General features: G+C 45.1%; 1 protein-coding gene across 2 annotated transcripts in view; it reads left to right on the top strand.

Annotated features, from left to right (window-relative positions):
• The window catches only part of CTCF (CCCTC-binding factor), an 80,533-nt gene that overhangs the window by 57,084 nt on the left and 6,593 nt on the right, over positions 1-16,856 (top strand). For both annotated transcript variants that reach the window (XM_007993954.3, XM_007993953.3), the window contains exons 6-10: positions 3,970-4,090; positions 4,725-4,874; positions 12,046-12,206; positions 13,535-13,717; positions 14,569-14,704. In XM_007993954.3, the coding sequence (XP_007992145.1) occupies positions 3,970-4,090; positions 4,725-4,874; positions 12,046-12,206; positions 13,535-13,717; positions 14,569-14,704 (751 nt within the window). The remainder of the gene's footprint in view (positions 1-3,969; positions 4,091-4,724; positions 4,875-12,045; positions 12,207-13,534; positions 13,718-14,568; positions 14,705-16,856) is intronic.

The following is a 16,856-nucleotide window of genomic DNA, read 5'->3' on the forward strand; positions in this document are numbered from 1 at the left end:
GCAGGCAGATCATGACGTCAGGAGATCGAGACCCTCCTGGCTAAAATGGTAAAACCCCATCTCTACTAAAAACACAAAAAATTAGCCGGGCGTGGTGACGGGTGCCTGTAGTCCCAGCTACTCGGGAGGCTGAGGCAGGAGAATGGCGTGAATCTGGGAGGCGGAGCTTGCAGTGAGCCGAGATCGCGCCTCTGCACTCCAGCCTGGGCGACAGCGAGACTCCATCTCTAAATAAATAAATATTAGCTGGGTGTGGTGGCACATGCCTGTAATCCCAGCTACTCAGGAGGCTGAGGCAGGAGAATCGCTTGAACCTGGAAGGAGGAGGTTGCAGTGAGCCGAGATCGCGCCATTGCGCTCCAGCCTGGGCAACAAGAGCGGAACTCTGTCTTAAAAAGAGTACCAGTTTCACATGTTAGTACAGGCAAGTTCTGCCAAACTTTGAAGAAAAAACTGTACCCAGAGCATTTTAAAATGGTAGGTTTAGGCAGGGTGCAGTGGCTCACGCCTGTAATCTCAGCACTTTGGGAGGCTGAGGTGGGCAGATCACGAGGTCAGGAGATCGAGACCATCCTGGCTAACACGGTGAAACCCCGTCTCGACTAAAAATACAAAAAATTTGCCGGGCATGGTGGCGGTCGCCTGTAGTCCCAGCTACTTGGGAGGCTGAGGCAGGAGAATGGTGTGAACCCGGGAGGTGGAGCTTGCAGTGAGCCAAAATCACGTCACTGTAGTCCAGCCTGGGCAACACAGCAAGACTCCATCTCAAAAAAAAAAAAGCTAGGTTTATCAGTTTTATTATTTGAAGCTACACTGTTACCAAAACTGGGTCAGAAAACTACCGAAAAGAAAACTAATCCTCAGAAAGAAACAAAAATTTTAAATGAAATTATTAGCCAGTGAGCCAACCTAATTTAGTAATACGTTCTAAAAAATAAGTGATACTGAATATATATGAAACACAATGATAGTTTATCATTGGGAAATTACTGATGTATATTACATTGAAGGATTGAAGAAAAACCATATTATTTCTTCAATGGGAGGGGGAGGGGGCGCTAAAATTCAGTAATTGTTAATTACTGTTTAATGTCCTAGCAAGTTAAGTATAGGAGAAAGTTTCTTTAATGTGTTTAGGCTGGGCACGGTGGCTCAATGCCTGTAATTCCAGTACTTTGGGAGGTTGAGGTAGGCAGATCACCTGAGGTCAGGAGTTGACCAGCCTGGCCAACATGGTGAAACCCCATCTCTACTAAAAATACAGAAATTAGCTGGGCATGGTGGCACGCGCCTGTAGTCTCAGCTACTCGGGAGGCTGAGGCAGGAGAATCATTTGAACCTGGGAGGTGTAAGTTGCATTGAGGCAAGATCACTCCACTGAACTCCAGCCTGGGTGACAAGTGAGACTACCTCAAAAAAAGAAAAAAAGCATATATATACCAGAAATGTATAATAAACTCATCCTAATTAATTCTGAAACATTGAAAGTATTTCCACTAAATTCTGAAATGTGACAAGATATTCATTCTTAATGTTACTGTTTCAGCATTGTACTGGAAATCCTAGCTAATAGAATAAAGTAAGAAATGAATTATTAATGGAAAGATAAAACTGTTATTTCTTGCAGAGAGATTTGCTTACAGAGAAAATCTAAGAGTATCAAAACAAAAACTTAGAGCGGGAAGAGTTCAGTTCACTGACCAGATATAAGATAAGCATACAGAAATCAGTAACTTCATATAGTGATAGGAAGGTGTAAAATGGGTTCTAATAGCAATAAAATAACTTAGGGATAAACTGAACAACAAAAAACAATATCTGGCTGGGCATGATGGCTCACGCCTGTAATCCCAGCACTTTGGGAGGCCGAGGCAGGCAGATCACTAGGTCAGGAGATCAAGACCATCCTGGCTAACACAAACAAAATACAAAAAATTAGCCGGGCGTGGTGGCGGGCACCTGTAGTCCCAGCTACTCAGGAGGCTGAGGCAGGAGAATGGGGTGAACCCAGGAGGCGGAGCTTGCAGTGAGCCGAGGTCATGCCACTGACCTCCAGCCTGGGCGACAGAGCAAGACTCTGTCTCAAAAACAACAACAACAATATCTGTGAAATCTACATGAAGAAAACCTCAAGCTTTTCCAAAGGACATGAATAAATGAAGAAACATTACAAGTTGATTCTAACTTTCAGCTGGAAGAATAAATGTGAATGGCTAAGAAAAATTTGAAAATAGAATGAGGGGCTTATGTAATTGGATTTTGTAAAACTATAGTAAATGAAACCAGTGTGATATTGCAGCAGGAATAGATAGCTCATTGGAACAGAGTGGGTTCTGGTACATACGAGTTAACAGGTTAAATAGGGAAATCTTGAAGGAAGAGAGTAATGCTATTAGGATAGTTATCGACTTATGTGTTGAAAACTTGGTGTGTAACACTTATAACTGGGGCCGGGCATGGTAGCTCACCCCTATAATCCCAGCACTTTGGGAAACCAAGGCGGGTTGGTCACCTGAGATCAGGAGTTCGAGACCAGCCAGACCAACATGGTGAAACCCCATCTCTATTAAAAATACAAAAGTTAGCCAGGCGTGGTGGTGTGCGCCTGTAGTCTCAGCTATTTGGGAGGCCAGGGCAGGAGAACTGCTTGACTCTGGGAGGTGGAGGTTGCAGTGACCCACAATTGTGACACTGCACTCCAGCCTGGGCAACAGAGCGAGATTTCATCTCAAAAGAGAAACCAACAACACTTAAGAGTGCAGTGCTTGTTTTTGTTTGTTTTTTCCTTAAAATTGGGAAACTTTAAATTTTTCAAAACAAACATTGAAACATTAGTGAATGTTCAAAGCGCTTTTTGGGGCAGGGGGTGTGTGGGGGACAGGGTCTCTCACTCTGTCGCCCAGGCTGGAGTGCAGTGGTGTGATCATGGCTCACTGTAGCCTTAAACTACTGGGCTCAGGTGATCCTCCCACTTTAGCTGCTCCTCATGTAGCTGGGACTACAGGCATGTACCACCACGCCCATCTAATTTTTGTATTTTTTGTAGAGACAGGGTTTTGCCATGTTGCCCAGGCTGGTCTCGAACTCCTGACCTCAAGTGATCTGCACACGCCTTGGCCTGCCATAGTGCTGGGATTACAGGTGTGAGCCACCACGCCCTGCCCTCAAAGCACTTCCTAGAATCAAGTTTGAAAGTCACTGTTTTAGTATAAGGTATCCTGCAGGGGACTAAAGGATGGATAATGGTGAGGATGATAGATGAGAGGCCCTTTGAGCCTGGCCTGTCTAGGAAACGCTAATGATAGGAAAAGAGGATGAGTGGAATTAAAATATGTATTCAGTAACTCAGGATTTGGAACAAATTGATCTGTAAATAGGCATGGATTAGTTTTAAACTATTACGGAAAATTTCAAACATGTAGAAGTAAAGATTGTAATACATCCTCATGTGCCTACCACCCAGCTTAAACAGTTACTAGTCACGTGCAATCTTTTTTTTTGAGTCAGAGTTTCGTTCTTGTTGCCCAGGTTGGAGTGCAATGGCATGATCTTGGGTCACTGCGACCTCCACCTTCTGGGTTCAAGAGATTCTCCAGCCTCAGCCTTCCAAGTAGGTGTGTGCCACCATGCCTGGCTAATTTTTGTATTTTTAGTAGATACGGGGGTCTCAGCATGTTGGCCAGGCTGGTCTTGAACTCCTGACCTCAGATGATCCGCCCACCTTGGCTTCCCATGTAATGACCAATCTTGACTCATCTACACCCGTATTCGTTTACCCACTTCTCTTAGATAATGATAAGGATTCGAGAAGCAAAGTTTACAAATAATGAAGAGAGAAGAAGGTTATCTTTTAGACTTCTTCTGTATTCTGAATTTCAGTGCCCCAAAGCTAAGCTTTTGTGCCTAACCTACAGTGCTCATGTTACAGTCTGTGTTAACAGAAGTTAAAGTTTTGTTTTCATATTTCAGGTCAGCAAATTAAAACGTCACATTCGCTCTCATACTGGAGAGCGTCCATTTCAGTGCAGTTTGTGCAGTTATGCCAGCAGGGACACATACAAGCTGAAAAGGCACATGAGAACCCATTCAGGTAGGACTTCTCCACTCCTTGCTGTATTAATGAGCTGCTTTTCAGTGAATCCCATGGGACCCTGTGGACCACTGTGTGCCCCCATTGTTTATGCAAATGGAAGACTGGCATGAAAATAGTATGGAATTGATTAATGCTTCTCTGGCATATCCTCTGAATTCATTGTTTGGAAAATACATTAGAAAATAGTACCTTTTGTTTTGTTCAACTTGAATCTGCCTATAACAAGAAAATAATACTTTTTAAGGGAGAAATTAAGTTAAAATGGACAGATTTTAATTTTGAAAGTCTGGGTGGATTTCCTAACCCACCTTATTCAGTTTTCCTGGATACTGCCTTTTCTTAAAAAGAAAAACTTGTGGGTTCTCCATTCAGTTTCCCCCAAAGGTAAGCATTGCTGTAATGTGGAGGATTCCAGAGCAGAGCTGGACAGAGCAGAGGTGGCCAGTAGCAGTTTAGGACTTGGCCATGTCTGAAGATAGACATGATCTGGGCACTGGGACTGAGCCTCAGCCTTCCTGAGACCTGTAGATTCTCTGTGATGTAGCATATCTGCCACCTGAGTTACCCGCCAATTAAATTACAGTATTTATTCATTTCATTTAATGTGTTCAATTCTGTATTTTCTTTAAAGGAGAAAAGCCTTATGAATGTTATATTTGTCATGCTCGGTTTACCCAAAGTGGTACCATGAAGATGCACATTTTACAGAAGCACACAGAAAATGTGGCCAAATTTCACTGTCCCCACTGTGACACAGTCATAGCCCGAAAAAGTGATTTGGGTAAGTAGATCAGTGACAAGTGAAAAACATATTTTGAAGGATTTATATTTTGAAATATGGGGATCATAAATAACTTCACCTTCAAACTCTCATACATTTTATGTATAGGAATGGCCTGTCACTTAGTAAAAGCCATTGCTTAGCTGCTTTTTTTTTTTTCTTTCTGTTTCTTCTTTTTGTTACTGTAGTCAGGCCACAAGATTCTGTCCTGAATAAAACTCATCTGCAAATTAATGGGAGCTGTGATGGGAGGAAACAGAGTACACCTTTAATTAGTAGCCCTCCTTCCCCAAATAGGAAAGTAACAGTATAATTCAAACTCAGGTCATTCTATTCTATTTTTTTGAGAACATCTGTACTTTCTCTAAGTAATGGGACTATTTTATTGGTTTAGTGGCAACTGCTTTTCTGTGCATAAACTAGAGTTTACATAGATACGGAGTTTATTAATAACATTTAGGCTGGCACGGTGGCTCACGCCTGTAATCCCAGCACTTTGGGAGGCCAAGGCAGGTGGATCACAAGGTCAGGAGATCAAGACCATCCTGGCTAACAAGGTGAAACCCCGTCTCTACTAAAAATAAAAAAATTAGCGGGCATGGTGGTGGGCATCTGTAATCCCAGCTACTCGGGAGTCTGAGGCAGGAGAATGGTGTGAACTCAGGGGACGGAGCTTGCAGTAAGCCGAGATCGCACCACTGCACTTTAGCCTGGGCAACAGGGCGAGATACTGTCTCAAAAAAAAAAAAAAATTTAGTGTAATTCATACAGAAAGATAGTCACTTGGATTGCCTGCTGTGTTTTTTTTATTCAAAGCAGAAATAAGTATTGCCTGTTGTTTTACTTTTTTGCTCATTGAATTTCACAACAACCATATGAAGTAATGAAGGCTCATCTTACTCTGATTTGATAGGTGATAAGCCTAAGACTCAGAGAGCTGTCTTTACCAAAGCTTTGCAACACAGCTTCTGGGTGGCAAAACCAAACTAAGTTCTCTTGAGTCTGCCCCAGCTCCTTCTCACACTGGGGTGTATATTAGTACCCAGGCCATAGCAGCAACTTGTCCATCCCCAGCATAAACATGGCCTGTCTTTCTGCAGCAGTGGTTTTACTCAGAAGAGTTTTGAAGAAACTTTATGCAATTTAGCTGGTGTCTTAACACTTTTTTTTTCTTTTTTTTTGATACGGAATCTCACTCTGTCACACAGTCTGGAGTGCACTGGCACGATCTCGGCTCACTGAAACCTCCACCTCCCTGGTTCAAGCGATTCTTCTGCCTCAGTCTCCTGAGTAGCTAGGACTACAGGCATGTACTTCCATGCCCGACTAATTTTTGTATTTTTGGTAGAGATGAGGTTTTACCATATTGGCCAGGCTGGTCTCAAATTCCTGACCTCATGATCTGCCTGCCTCAGCCTCCCAAAGTGCTGGGATTATAGGCATGAGCCACTGCGCTCTGCCATCTTAATACTTTTTAAAATTTATTTTTATTGGGGCTGGGCACGGTGGCTCATGCCTGTAATCCCAGCACTTTGGGAGTCCGAGGTGGGCAGATCACCTGAGATGAGGAGTTCAAGACCAGCCTGGCCAACATGGTGAAACCTCATCTCTACAAAAATACAAAACTTAGCCTGGCATGATAGTGGGTGCCTGTAATCCCAGCTACTCAGGAGGCTGAGGTGGGAGAATCTCTTGAACCTGGGAGGCGGAGGTTGCGGTGAGCCGAGATTATGCCATTGCACACCAGCCTGGGCAACAGAGACTCTGTCTCCAAAAAAAAAAAAAATTATTTGTATTTTTGTATTGCTATGTAATAGTTCTATTAAAACTTTTTTATATAGCCAGGCGCGGTGGCTTACGCCTGTAATCCCAGGACTTTGGGAAGCCAAGGCGGGCGGATCATGAGGTCAGGAGATTGAGACCATCCTGGTAACACGGTAAAACCCCGTCTCAACTAAAAATACAAAAAATTAGCCAGGCGTGGTGGCTGGTCGCACGTGCCTGTAGTCCCAGCTAGTTGGGAGGCTCAGGCAGGAGAATTGCTTGAACCCAGGAGGCAGAGGTTGCAGTGAGCTGAAATCGCACCCCTGCACTCCAGCCTGGGCAACACAGCAAGACTCCATCTCAGAAAAACAAACTTTTTAAAAATATTAATATATTAAGCAAAATGCAAATGTTATTTTATTTTATTTTATTTATTTTCTTTGTTTGAGATGAGTCTCGTTCTGTCGCCCAGGCAGGAGTGCAGTGGCACAATCTTGGCTCACTGCAACCTCCACCTCCTGGGTTCAAGCGATTCTCCTGCCTCAGCCTCCCAAGTAACTGGGATTGTAGGCTCGCACCACCATGCCCAGCTAATTTTGTATTTTTAGTGGAGATAGGGTTTCACCATGTTGGCCAGGCTGGTCATGAACTCCTGACCTCAAGTGATCCACCCACCTCAGTCTCCCAAAGTGCTGGCATTATAGCATGAGCCATCACACCTGGCCAACGTCACATACATTTTGAAGATGAAACCATGAGCTTGAAGTAAACGACTTTGGGCTCCACGTAAGACCCATGAGTCATACATGGTCGACTGTTAAGAGTTTTGTGTTAGAAATTAAATCTTTCAGGCCAGGTGTGGTGACTCACTCCTGTAATCCCATTACTTTGGGAGGCTGAGGTGGGCAGATCACGAGAGTAGTTTGAGATCAGCCTGGCTAACATGGTGAAACTCTTGTCTTTTACTAAATAAATACCAAAATTAGTTGGGCATGGTGGCAAGTTCCTATAATCCCAGCCACTCAGGAGACCAAGGCAGAAGAATCGCGTGAACCCGGGAGGTGGAGGTTGCAGTGAGTAAGATCGTGCCACTGCACCCCAGCCTAGGCAATAGAGTGAGACTGTCTCCAAAAAAAAATTAGCCAGATGTGGTGGTGCACACCTATAGTCCCAGCTATTTGGGAGGCTGAGGCAGGAGAATCGCTTGAATCTGGGAAGCAGAGGTTGCAGTGAGCTGAGATCTTGCCACTGCACTCCAGCCTGAGTGACAGAGCGTGAGACTCTGTCTCAAAAAAAAGAAAAAAAAAAGCCAATTCTAAAAAAGTTTGTATTTCCTCTTTGAAAACAGGTTAGATTTTACTCTCATAAACAGGTAGTGAGTGAAAAGTGAGAGCCATCCTCTCCCTTACCTCATTCTACTCCCAATAATTAGCTCTCTTTAAGTTTGGTGGGATGTCACCTCAGTTGATACAACTTGTAGCACTGTAAATACATAAATTAATGATCCCAAATGTAGCTAGGCCCTCACTGCTCCTAGCTATTCCAGCTGTTTGTTCTTGTCAGGTGTGCTCCAGTTCTTTATGAGTCAGCAAATTCATTCCACAATATTTGGTGCTTGTTATATAGAGTTGGGCACCCTACTCTTACTTTTTGTTGTTGTTGTTGTTGAGATGGAATTACCTTCTTGTCACCCAGGCTGGAGTGCAATGGTGCGAACTCAGCTCACTGCAACCTCTGCCTCCCAGGTTCAAGTGATTCTCCTGCCTCAGCCTCCTGAGTAGCTGGGATTATAGGCACATACCACCATGCCCAGCTAAGTTTTTTTTTTTGTATTTTTTAGTAGAGATGGGGTTTCACTATGTTGGTCAGGCTGGTCTTGAACTCCTGACCTCAGGTGATCTGCCTGCCTCGGCCTCCCAAAGTGCTGGGATTACAGACATGAGCCACCGCACCCAGCCCTCACTTATTTTTTTTGTGACAAAGTTTTGCACTTGTCACCCATGCTGGAGCGCAGTGGTCCGATCTCTGTTCACTGCAACCTCCACCTCCTGGGTTCAAGCTGTTTTCCCACCTCAGCCTCCTGAGTAGCTGGGACTACAAGTGCCCGCCACCACAGCTGATTTTTGTATTTTTAGTAGAGATAGGGTTTCACCATGTTGGCCAGGCTGCTCTCGAACTCCTGACCTCAGATGATCTGCCCTCATTGGCCTCCCAAAATGTTGGGATTACAGGCATGAGCTACCACACCAGACCCCCTACTCCTACTTTCTTATAACCTCTAATTTTCTGTCTTTTTTCTCTCCCTTCTTGGTCTCAGTAAATGACTTCTCTTCCTACTTAAAAAATAAAGACAAAGGGCCAGGCGTGGTGGCTCACGCCTGTAATCCCAGCACTTTGGGAGGCTGAGGTGGGTGGATCGTTTGAGCTTAGGAGTTCCAGACCAGCCAGAACAACATGGTAAAACTCCCATCTCTACCAAAAATACAAAACAGCCGGTTGTGGTGAGGTGCATCTGTGGTTCCAGCTACTCAGGAGGCTGAGGTGGGAGATCACTTGAGCTTAGGAGGTGTAGAGGTTGCAATAAGCCGAGATCATGCCACTGCACTCCAGCTTGGGTGACAGACCCCATCTCTAAAAAAAAGAATCTTAGCCAGGCACAGTGGCTCACACCTGTAGTTTCAGCTATTCAGGAGGATGGGCCAGGAGTTCTAGACCAACCTGTGTGATACAGCAAGACCCAATCTCTTAAACAAAAATATGCCTGGGCGCAGTGGCTCACGCCTCTAATCCCAGCACTTTGGGAGGCTGAAGTGGGTAGATCACAAGGTCAGGAGATGAAGACCATCCTGGCTAACATGGTGAAACCCCATCTCCACTAAAAATACAAAAAATTAGCCAGTCGTAGTGGCGGGCACCTGTGGTCCCAGTTACTTGGGAGACTGAGCTGAGATCGTGCCACGGCACTCCAGCCTGGGCAAGAGAATGAGACTATCTCAAGAAGAAAAGAAAAAAAAAATATATATATATATATGTGTGTGTGTGTGTGTGTGTGTGTGTCTTCACTCTCTAGGTTTAACTCTTCTCCTCTTCTCTCCTTCCCAGCCAGCCTTTATGAAGAGTTGCATCCCTCACAGTCTTCTCTCCCTCATCTTTCTTGTCTAGCTTATTTCCCATCACTCTGGTATAATGACTCTTGCTTAAGGTCATGAATGACCCCACACTCTGAATGTAGTGAAGACTCCTTTCCACTCTTCTTCCTAAATGATGACTTGATCTCTTAGCAGTGTTCTTCATAGTTGACAGCACCCTCTTCCTTTGAAACACTTTCTTCCCTTGGCGTCTGTGACACTACATCCTGTTGGTTTTCTTCTTTCTCTTATTCCTCTCAGCTTTCTCTTGTTTTAACCTTTTTTTCTCTCACTATCCTTAACTCTAAAGTTTTTTTTGTTGTTGTTTTGTTTTTTTTAATTATTGAAGACTGCGTCTTTCTCTGTTGCCCAGGCTGGATTTCGGTGACGCAATCTTGGCTCACTGCAGCCTCGACTTCCCAGGCTCAAGCAATCCTCCCACCTCAACCTCCCTGGTAGCTGGGACCTCAGGCACATGCCACAATGACCAGCTAATTTTTTTTTTTTTTTTTTTTTTTGTTTGGTAGAGACAGGGTTTCACTATGTTGCCCAGACTGGTCTTGTACTGGACTCAAGCAATCCACCCACCTCAGCCTCCCAATGTGCTGGAATTACAGGTGTGAGCCACCATGCCTGGCCCAACTCTTAGACTTCTTTGTGTGTGTGTGTGTGTGCGTGTATACTTTGTTTAAGAGACAGAGTTTCACTCTGTCACCCAGGCTGGAGTAGAGTGGCACAATCTCGGCTCACTGCAGCCACTGCTGCCCTGGTTTAAATGATTCTCCTTCCTCATTTTCCTGATGTAGCTGGGACTACAGGTGTACACCACCATGCCCAGCTAATTTTTGTATTTTGTAGTAGAGAGGGGGTTTCACTATATGTTGACCAGGCCAGGTCTCAAACTTCTGACCTCAGGTGATCCACATGCCTTTGCCTTCCAAAGTGCTAGGATTCTTTTTGAGATGGAGTCTTTGTCGCCCAGGCTAGAGTGCAGTGCAGTGGCGTAATCTTGGCTCACTGCAACCTCCGCCTCCCAGGTTCAAGCCGTTCTCTTGCCTCAGCCTCCCAAGTGACTGGGATTACAGGTTTACAGGCATATACCACCATGCCCAGCTAATTTTTTTTTTTTAGGAAGAGACAGAGTTTTGCCATGTTGGCCAGGCTGGTCTTGAACTCCTCACCTCAGGTGAGGAGCCTCCCAAAGTTCTGGGATTACAGGCATGAGCCACTGTGCCTGCCAACTCTTAGACTTCTTAAAGCATGACCCATACTTTTTATTTTAATTCTACTTTTTGCCTTAGTGATCTTATCAGCTCCCATGGTCTCAAATTCTAACAACTCTTTGTGGCATTGGTGGTACAGTGATAAGCATAGCTGCTTTCAAATCTGAACAACTTGTACATTTATATTCCTACTCCAGATCTTTCTCTTGAGTTAACCTTATATAACTGTATATCCCTTGCCATCCCACCCCTGCATTGATGTCTCTGGCATTTCAAATTCAGCATGTCTAAAACTGAAGGTCTAAAACTTCTCTATCCCTTATACCCCCCGACCCCAAAAATAACACATACACGTTGGTCTTAAGCCCTCTTCTACTGTTCTTGTCTCAGTAAATGACCCCAACACCTACCTGGTTTTCCAGGCCTGATACCTACTTTCTTCTTCACTCTACAGTCACTAAATCCTATTGATGCAACTGCTTCCATCTCTCATCAGTTCTTCTCCTTCCGTCCACACCCATTGTCATCACCCTTGTCCCAGCCACCATCTTCTCCCACCTACCCTATTTGAACAATCTTAATTGTTCTCCCTGCACCTGTTACTCTGCCTTTTCATTCATTTTTTGTGTAACACCCAGAGTAAACTTAAAAATCAGGAGAAATGGGCCGGGTGCAGTGGTTCACACCTATAATTCCAGCACTTTGGGAGGCCGAGGCTGGCAGATCCAAGGTCAGGAGATTGAGGCCATCCTGGCTAACATGACGAAACCTCGTCTTTATTAAAAATACAAAAAAAAAAACAAACAGCCGGGCGTGGTGGCAGGCGCCTATAGTCCCCAGCTACTCAGGAGGCTGAGGCAGGAGGATGGCATGAACCTGGGAGGTGGAGCTTGCAGTAAGCTGAGATTGTGCCACTGCACTCCTGCCTGGGCGACAGAACAAGACTCCGTCTCAAAAAAAAAAAAAGAAAAAAGAATCAGGAGAAATGTATTAGTAACTTATTAAAGTGCTTGTTTGTGTTTTAACATTACACTGGGCTTTTTACTGTGCTTTCAGGTGTCCACTTGCGAAAGCAGCATTCCTATATTGAGCAAGGCAAGAAATGCCGTTACTGTGATGCTGTGTTTCATGAGCGCTATGCCCTCATCCAGCATCAGAAGTCACACAAGAATGAGAAGCGCTTTAAGTGCGACCAGTGTGATTACGCTTGTAGACAGGTAGGAACCTTCACTGAAAGTTGTTGGTGCTTCCTCAGTGTCTGGTGTTACCAGAAGGCATTTACGTATTTTAAGGATAGTATTTTCAAACTGTGGATTATGAGGAATGTCACCAAAAGCAAAGGTCATGCTCCTTGTCAATTGTATTATCCCATGTCCCGCTGATGTTTTATTCAGTCACAGCTTACTTCTTCCTTAAGCAGACATCTCTCTGAAAACTGTGGAAAGTAAGTCCAGGACTTGAGACAGGGGAAGAATCTCATGCGGGGACATGACTCTTGGGGGAGAGCCAGAGAAGGAGCTCAGCAGGAATAAGCAGCTCTGTCTGTGCTAGAATTATGGAAGCAGTTCTGCACCACACTAAAAATACCTTTATCAAGCCAGGCCCAGTGGCTCACACCTGTAATCCTAGCACTTTGGGAGGCCGAGATAGGCAATGGAGAGAGACCCTGTCTCTACAGAAAGAAAAATTAGGGCTGGGCACGGTGGCTCGAGTGCCTGTAATCCCAGCACTTTGGGAGGCCGAGGTGGGTGGATCATTTGAGGTCAAGAGCTCGAGACCAGCTTGGCCAAGACGATGAAACCCTGCCTCTTACTAAAAATACAAAAATTAGCCAGGCGTGGTGATAGACATCTGTAATCCCAGCTGCTCCGGAAGCTGAGGCAGGAGAATTGCTTGAACCTGCAGCGGAGGTTGCATTGAGCCAAGATTGTGCCACTGCGCTCCAGCCTGGGCGACAGAGTGAGACTGTCTCCAAAAAAAAAAAAAAAATTTAGCTGGGGCCAGGTGACTCACACCTGTAATCCCAGCACTTTGAGAAGCCAAGGCAGGCAGATCATTTGAGGTTGGGAGTTCAAGACCAGCCTGGCCAACCTGATGAAACCCCATCTCTACTAAAAACTACAAAAATCACCTGGGCGTGGTGGCAGGCACCTGTAATCGCAGCTACTCCAGAGGCTAAGGCAGGAGAACTGCTTAAACCTGGGAGGTGGAGGTTGCAGCGAGCCGAGATGGCGGCACTGCACTCCATCCTGGGCGACAGAGCAAGACTCCGTCTCAAAAGAAAAAAACAAATTAGTTGGGCATGGTGGCTCATGTCTATGGTCCCATTTTGAAGCTACAGTAAACCATGATTACACCACTGCTCTCCAGCCTTTGCAACAGAGCAAGACCCTGTCTCTAAATATATAGCTTTATCATCTCAAGCCGTGCTGAGTCTAGACCTAGCTTGGGTGAGAAAGACCTGTTGGCCACATGCATGCAGGTGGCAGCTGGGATAGTAGCCCCATGAGCAGGCTCTGAGGCCTTTCCCCCTATGCCATTTCAGGAGAGGCACATGATCATGCACAAGCGCACCCATACCGGGGAGAAGCCTTATGCCTGCAGCCACTGCGATAAGACCTTCCGCCAGAAGCAGCTTCTCGACATGCACTTCAAGCGTTATCACGACCCCAACTTTGTCCCTGCGGCATTTGTCTGTTCTAAGTGTGGGAAAACATTTACACGTCGGGTAAGGGTCAGAACTTTACTTTTCCTATTATGATACTGAATATTGGATTTTTGGTCTTCCTCTGCAGAGCAAGGTAGTTTTTTTCACTGAGGTTATAAACAGAGATGCTCCATTGTTTGGAAAGGGTTAGTCACCCCATCTTGATGTTTCTATCCATGTGTGAGCCCTTCCACTGATGGGGAACACAGTATCTTTGAATAGATTGATTGTATAAAGAAATTTCCTGCTGGGCACGGTGGCTTACACCTGTAATCTCAGCACTTTGGGAGGCCGTGGTGGGTGGATCATGAGGTCAGGAGATCGAGACCATCCTGGCTAACACGGTGAAACCCTGTCTACTAAAAATACAAAAAATTAGCCGGGTGCAGTAGCAGGCCCCTGTAATCCCAGCTACTCGGAAGGCTGAGCCAGGAGAATGGGACGAACCAGGGAGGCGGAGCTTGAGTGAGCCGAGATCACGCCACTGCACTCCAGCCTGGGCGAAAAAGCGAGACTCCGTCTCAAAAAAAAAAAAAAAAAAGGAAATTTCCTTAGGTGGATTGAAACCTGCACCCCACCCCACCCCTAGCTAGCTGTAGCCTGTGCGGGGTCTTCTCTTGAGGGCTGTGTTAGATCTTGACAGAACTAGGAGCTGGTCTGAATCCTCCCCTGTCTCTGTCTGTAGGCTGCTGAGCCTCCCCTCAAAGAACGCAGCCTTATCCATTTCCCCTGAGCAGAGACAGCGTGTTCAGGACACACTTAGCAGATACTAGAATTTTTAGGCTTAATATGGATTTTATTAAAGTAAATAACTTCCAATCTGATCTTAGCTTTTTTAGTGGTGTGAGAGAGGATTTTGTTCTTTTTGTTAGAATACCATGGCAAGACATGCTGATAATTGTGCTGGCCCAGATGGTGTAGAGGGGGAGAATGGAGGAGAAACGAAGAAGAGTAAACGTGGAAGAAAAAGAAAGATGCGCTCTAAGAAAGAAGATTCCTCTGACAGTGGTAGGTGACTTGTTTCTTGGTTTGCTTACTATGGCAGGCTTTGGAGCCCAGTTTGCAGTGTATTTATGTATGGATATGCTGAGATATAGAGGCGGGCACACGCTCTTCCTTTCTTTAAACTTCTCATCTCCTAATGTCTATTTACAACAGCAGTTAGTGTTTTTCTGGGGCACATTTTCTTTTCTCCTCGTGGCATTCCACTTATTAATGCCTTATAAGTAATCTTCAGTTAAAGTCAAAGCAAAATTAATATTTTTATTTAGTTTATTCAAATTTGTGATATTCTAAGGCCAGCCGAGTTTCTTGTGCTATGTTCTTAACTTTTACATTTAGGTAGCTGGTCTAGATTTGAGCAGTGAATCTAATGGACATGAAGAAAGTTGTTTAAGCCTCTTCACTTATGGTTTGACTGCCTGTGTCAGCCTAGCCTTGAGAGGTGCTGATCAAGTCAGTGAAGGTCAGCCTTTCTCTTCCTACCTTAATCTCTCCATTTAAAGTTTAAAATCTTGCCTATTTTCCTACCACAGGTACTCTTTGGAGTGTGTTTTGCCTCTCTAGTCATGAAACCCAGGCAGGAGGTTATGCTTAGAAGTGCCAAGCCTTGGTCGGGCACAGTGGCTCATGCCTGTAATCCTAGCACTTTGGGAGACGAAGATGGGCAGATCACTTGAGGTCAGGAGTTCGAGACCAGCCTGGGGAAGATGGCAAAACCTTGTCTCTACAAAAAATTTAAAAATTAGCCCGGTGTGGTGGTACATGCCCATAGTCCCAGCTACTCGAGAGGCTGAGGTGGGAGAATCACCTGAGCCCGGGAAATAGAGGCTGCAGTGAGCTGTGATCACGCCACTGCCCTCCATCCTAGGCGTCTTTTTTTTGTCTCCAAAAAAAGAAGTGCTAAGCCTCACAAAGAGGGTGGAAGAACAAGAGTCTTGGTAATTTGGAGGCCACGTTTAATTACACAAACATGTTCAGAGTGTTAGATTCTATAGTGTGGATATGTGGGTTGCTGGCATCCGGGTGGGAAGACACCTCTCTAACTAAAGACTTAAGGTATGGATGGAAAAGGTGGTAGAGAGTTTGGTTTTAGGAAATGGACTTCCCAGAAGCACCATTAAACTGGAGAGATTATAGATGATGCCTGATAGTGTTGGGATTCTTCATTTTGTGTTTTGCACTGGTTGTCAGTAGAAATAGTGGGGAGGGGATGAGATTTTTTGAAGAAGTAACATATTGGAGAACTTTAGTCACTTATTGGGCTTTTTTGTTTTTGAGTTTTTTGTTTGTTTGTTTTGTGTTCTTTTTTGTTTTTTGAGACGGTATCTCCCTCTTGTTGCCCAGGCTGGAGAGCAGTGGCATGATCTCTGCTCACTGCACCTCCACCTCCTGGGTTCAAGCAATTCTCCTGCCTCAGCCTCCCAGGTAGCTGGGATTACAGGCATGCCCCACCACGCCCTATTAATTTTTGTATTTTTAGTAGAGATAGGGTTTCACCATGTTGGCCAGGCTGGTCCTGAACCCCTGACCTCAGATGATCTGCCCTCCTCAGCCTCCCAAAGTGCTGGGATTACAGGCTTGAGCCGCTGTGCCCGGCCTTAATTTGTATTTCTAATTAATGCTGTCTAATGACTATTAATATGGTGAGTTATAGTAATTGATTTTATTACTTTTTTACATTTTTTTTTTTTCTTTTCCGAGACGGAGTCTCACTCTGTTGCCCAGGCTGGAGTGCAGTGGTACGAGCTCGGCTCACTGCAACCTCTGCCTCCCAGGTTCAAGCAATTCTCCTGCCTCAGTCTCCCAAGTAGCTGGGATTACAGGCATGAGCCACCGCGCCCGGCCTGGAGTATCTGTTTTAAGTAGCATCTTCTTCAGTCACTGGGTGTTAAGTGTATGCTTCCTTTAAGATGTCAATTTGCCACTGGTCATGGTGGCTCACGCCTGTAATCCCAGCACTTCGGTAGGCCAAGGCAGACAGATCACCTTAGCTCAGGAGTTCAAGACCAGCCTGGGGAACATGGCAAAACCCTGTATCTACAAAAAAATACAAAAATCAGCAGGGGGTTATGGCCTGCACCTTTGGTCCCAGCTATCTGGGAGGCTGAGGTGGGAGGATGGCTTGAGCCCAGTAGGTTGAGGCTACAGTGAACTGAGA

Source organism: Chlorocebus sabaeus, chromosome 5 (genome assembly GCF_047675955.1).
Source record: "Chlorocebus sabaeus isolate Y175 chromosome 5, mChlSab1.0.hap1, whole genome shotgun sequence".
In the NCBI taxonomy this organism is placed as follows: Eukaryota; Metazoa; Chordata; class Mammalia; order Primates; family Cercopithecidae; genus Chlorocebus; species Chlorocebus sabaeus.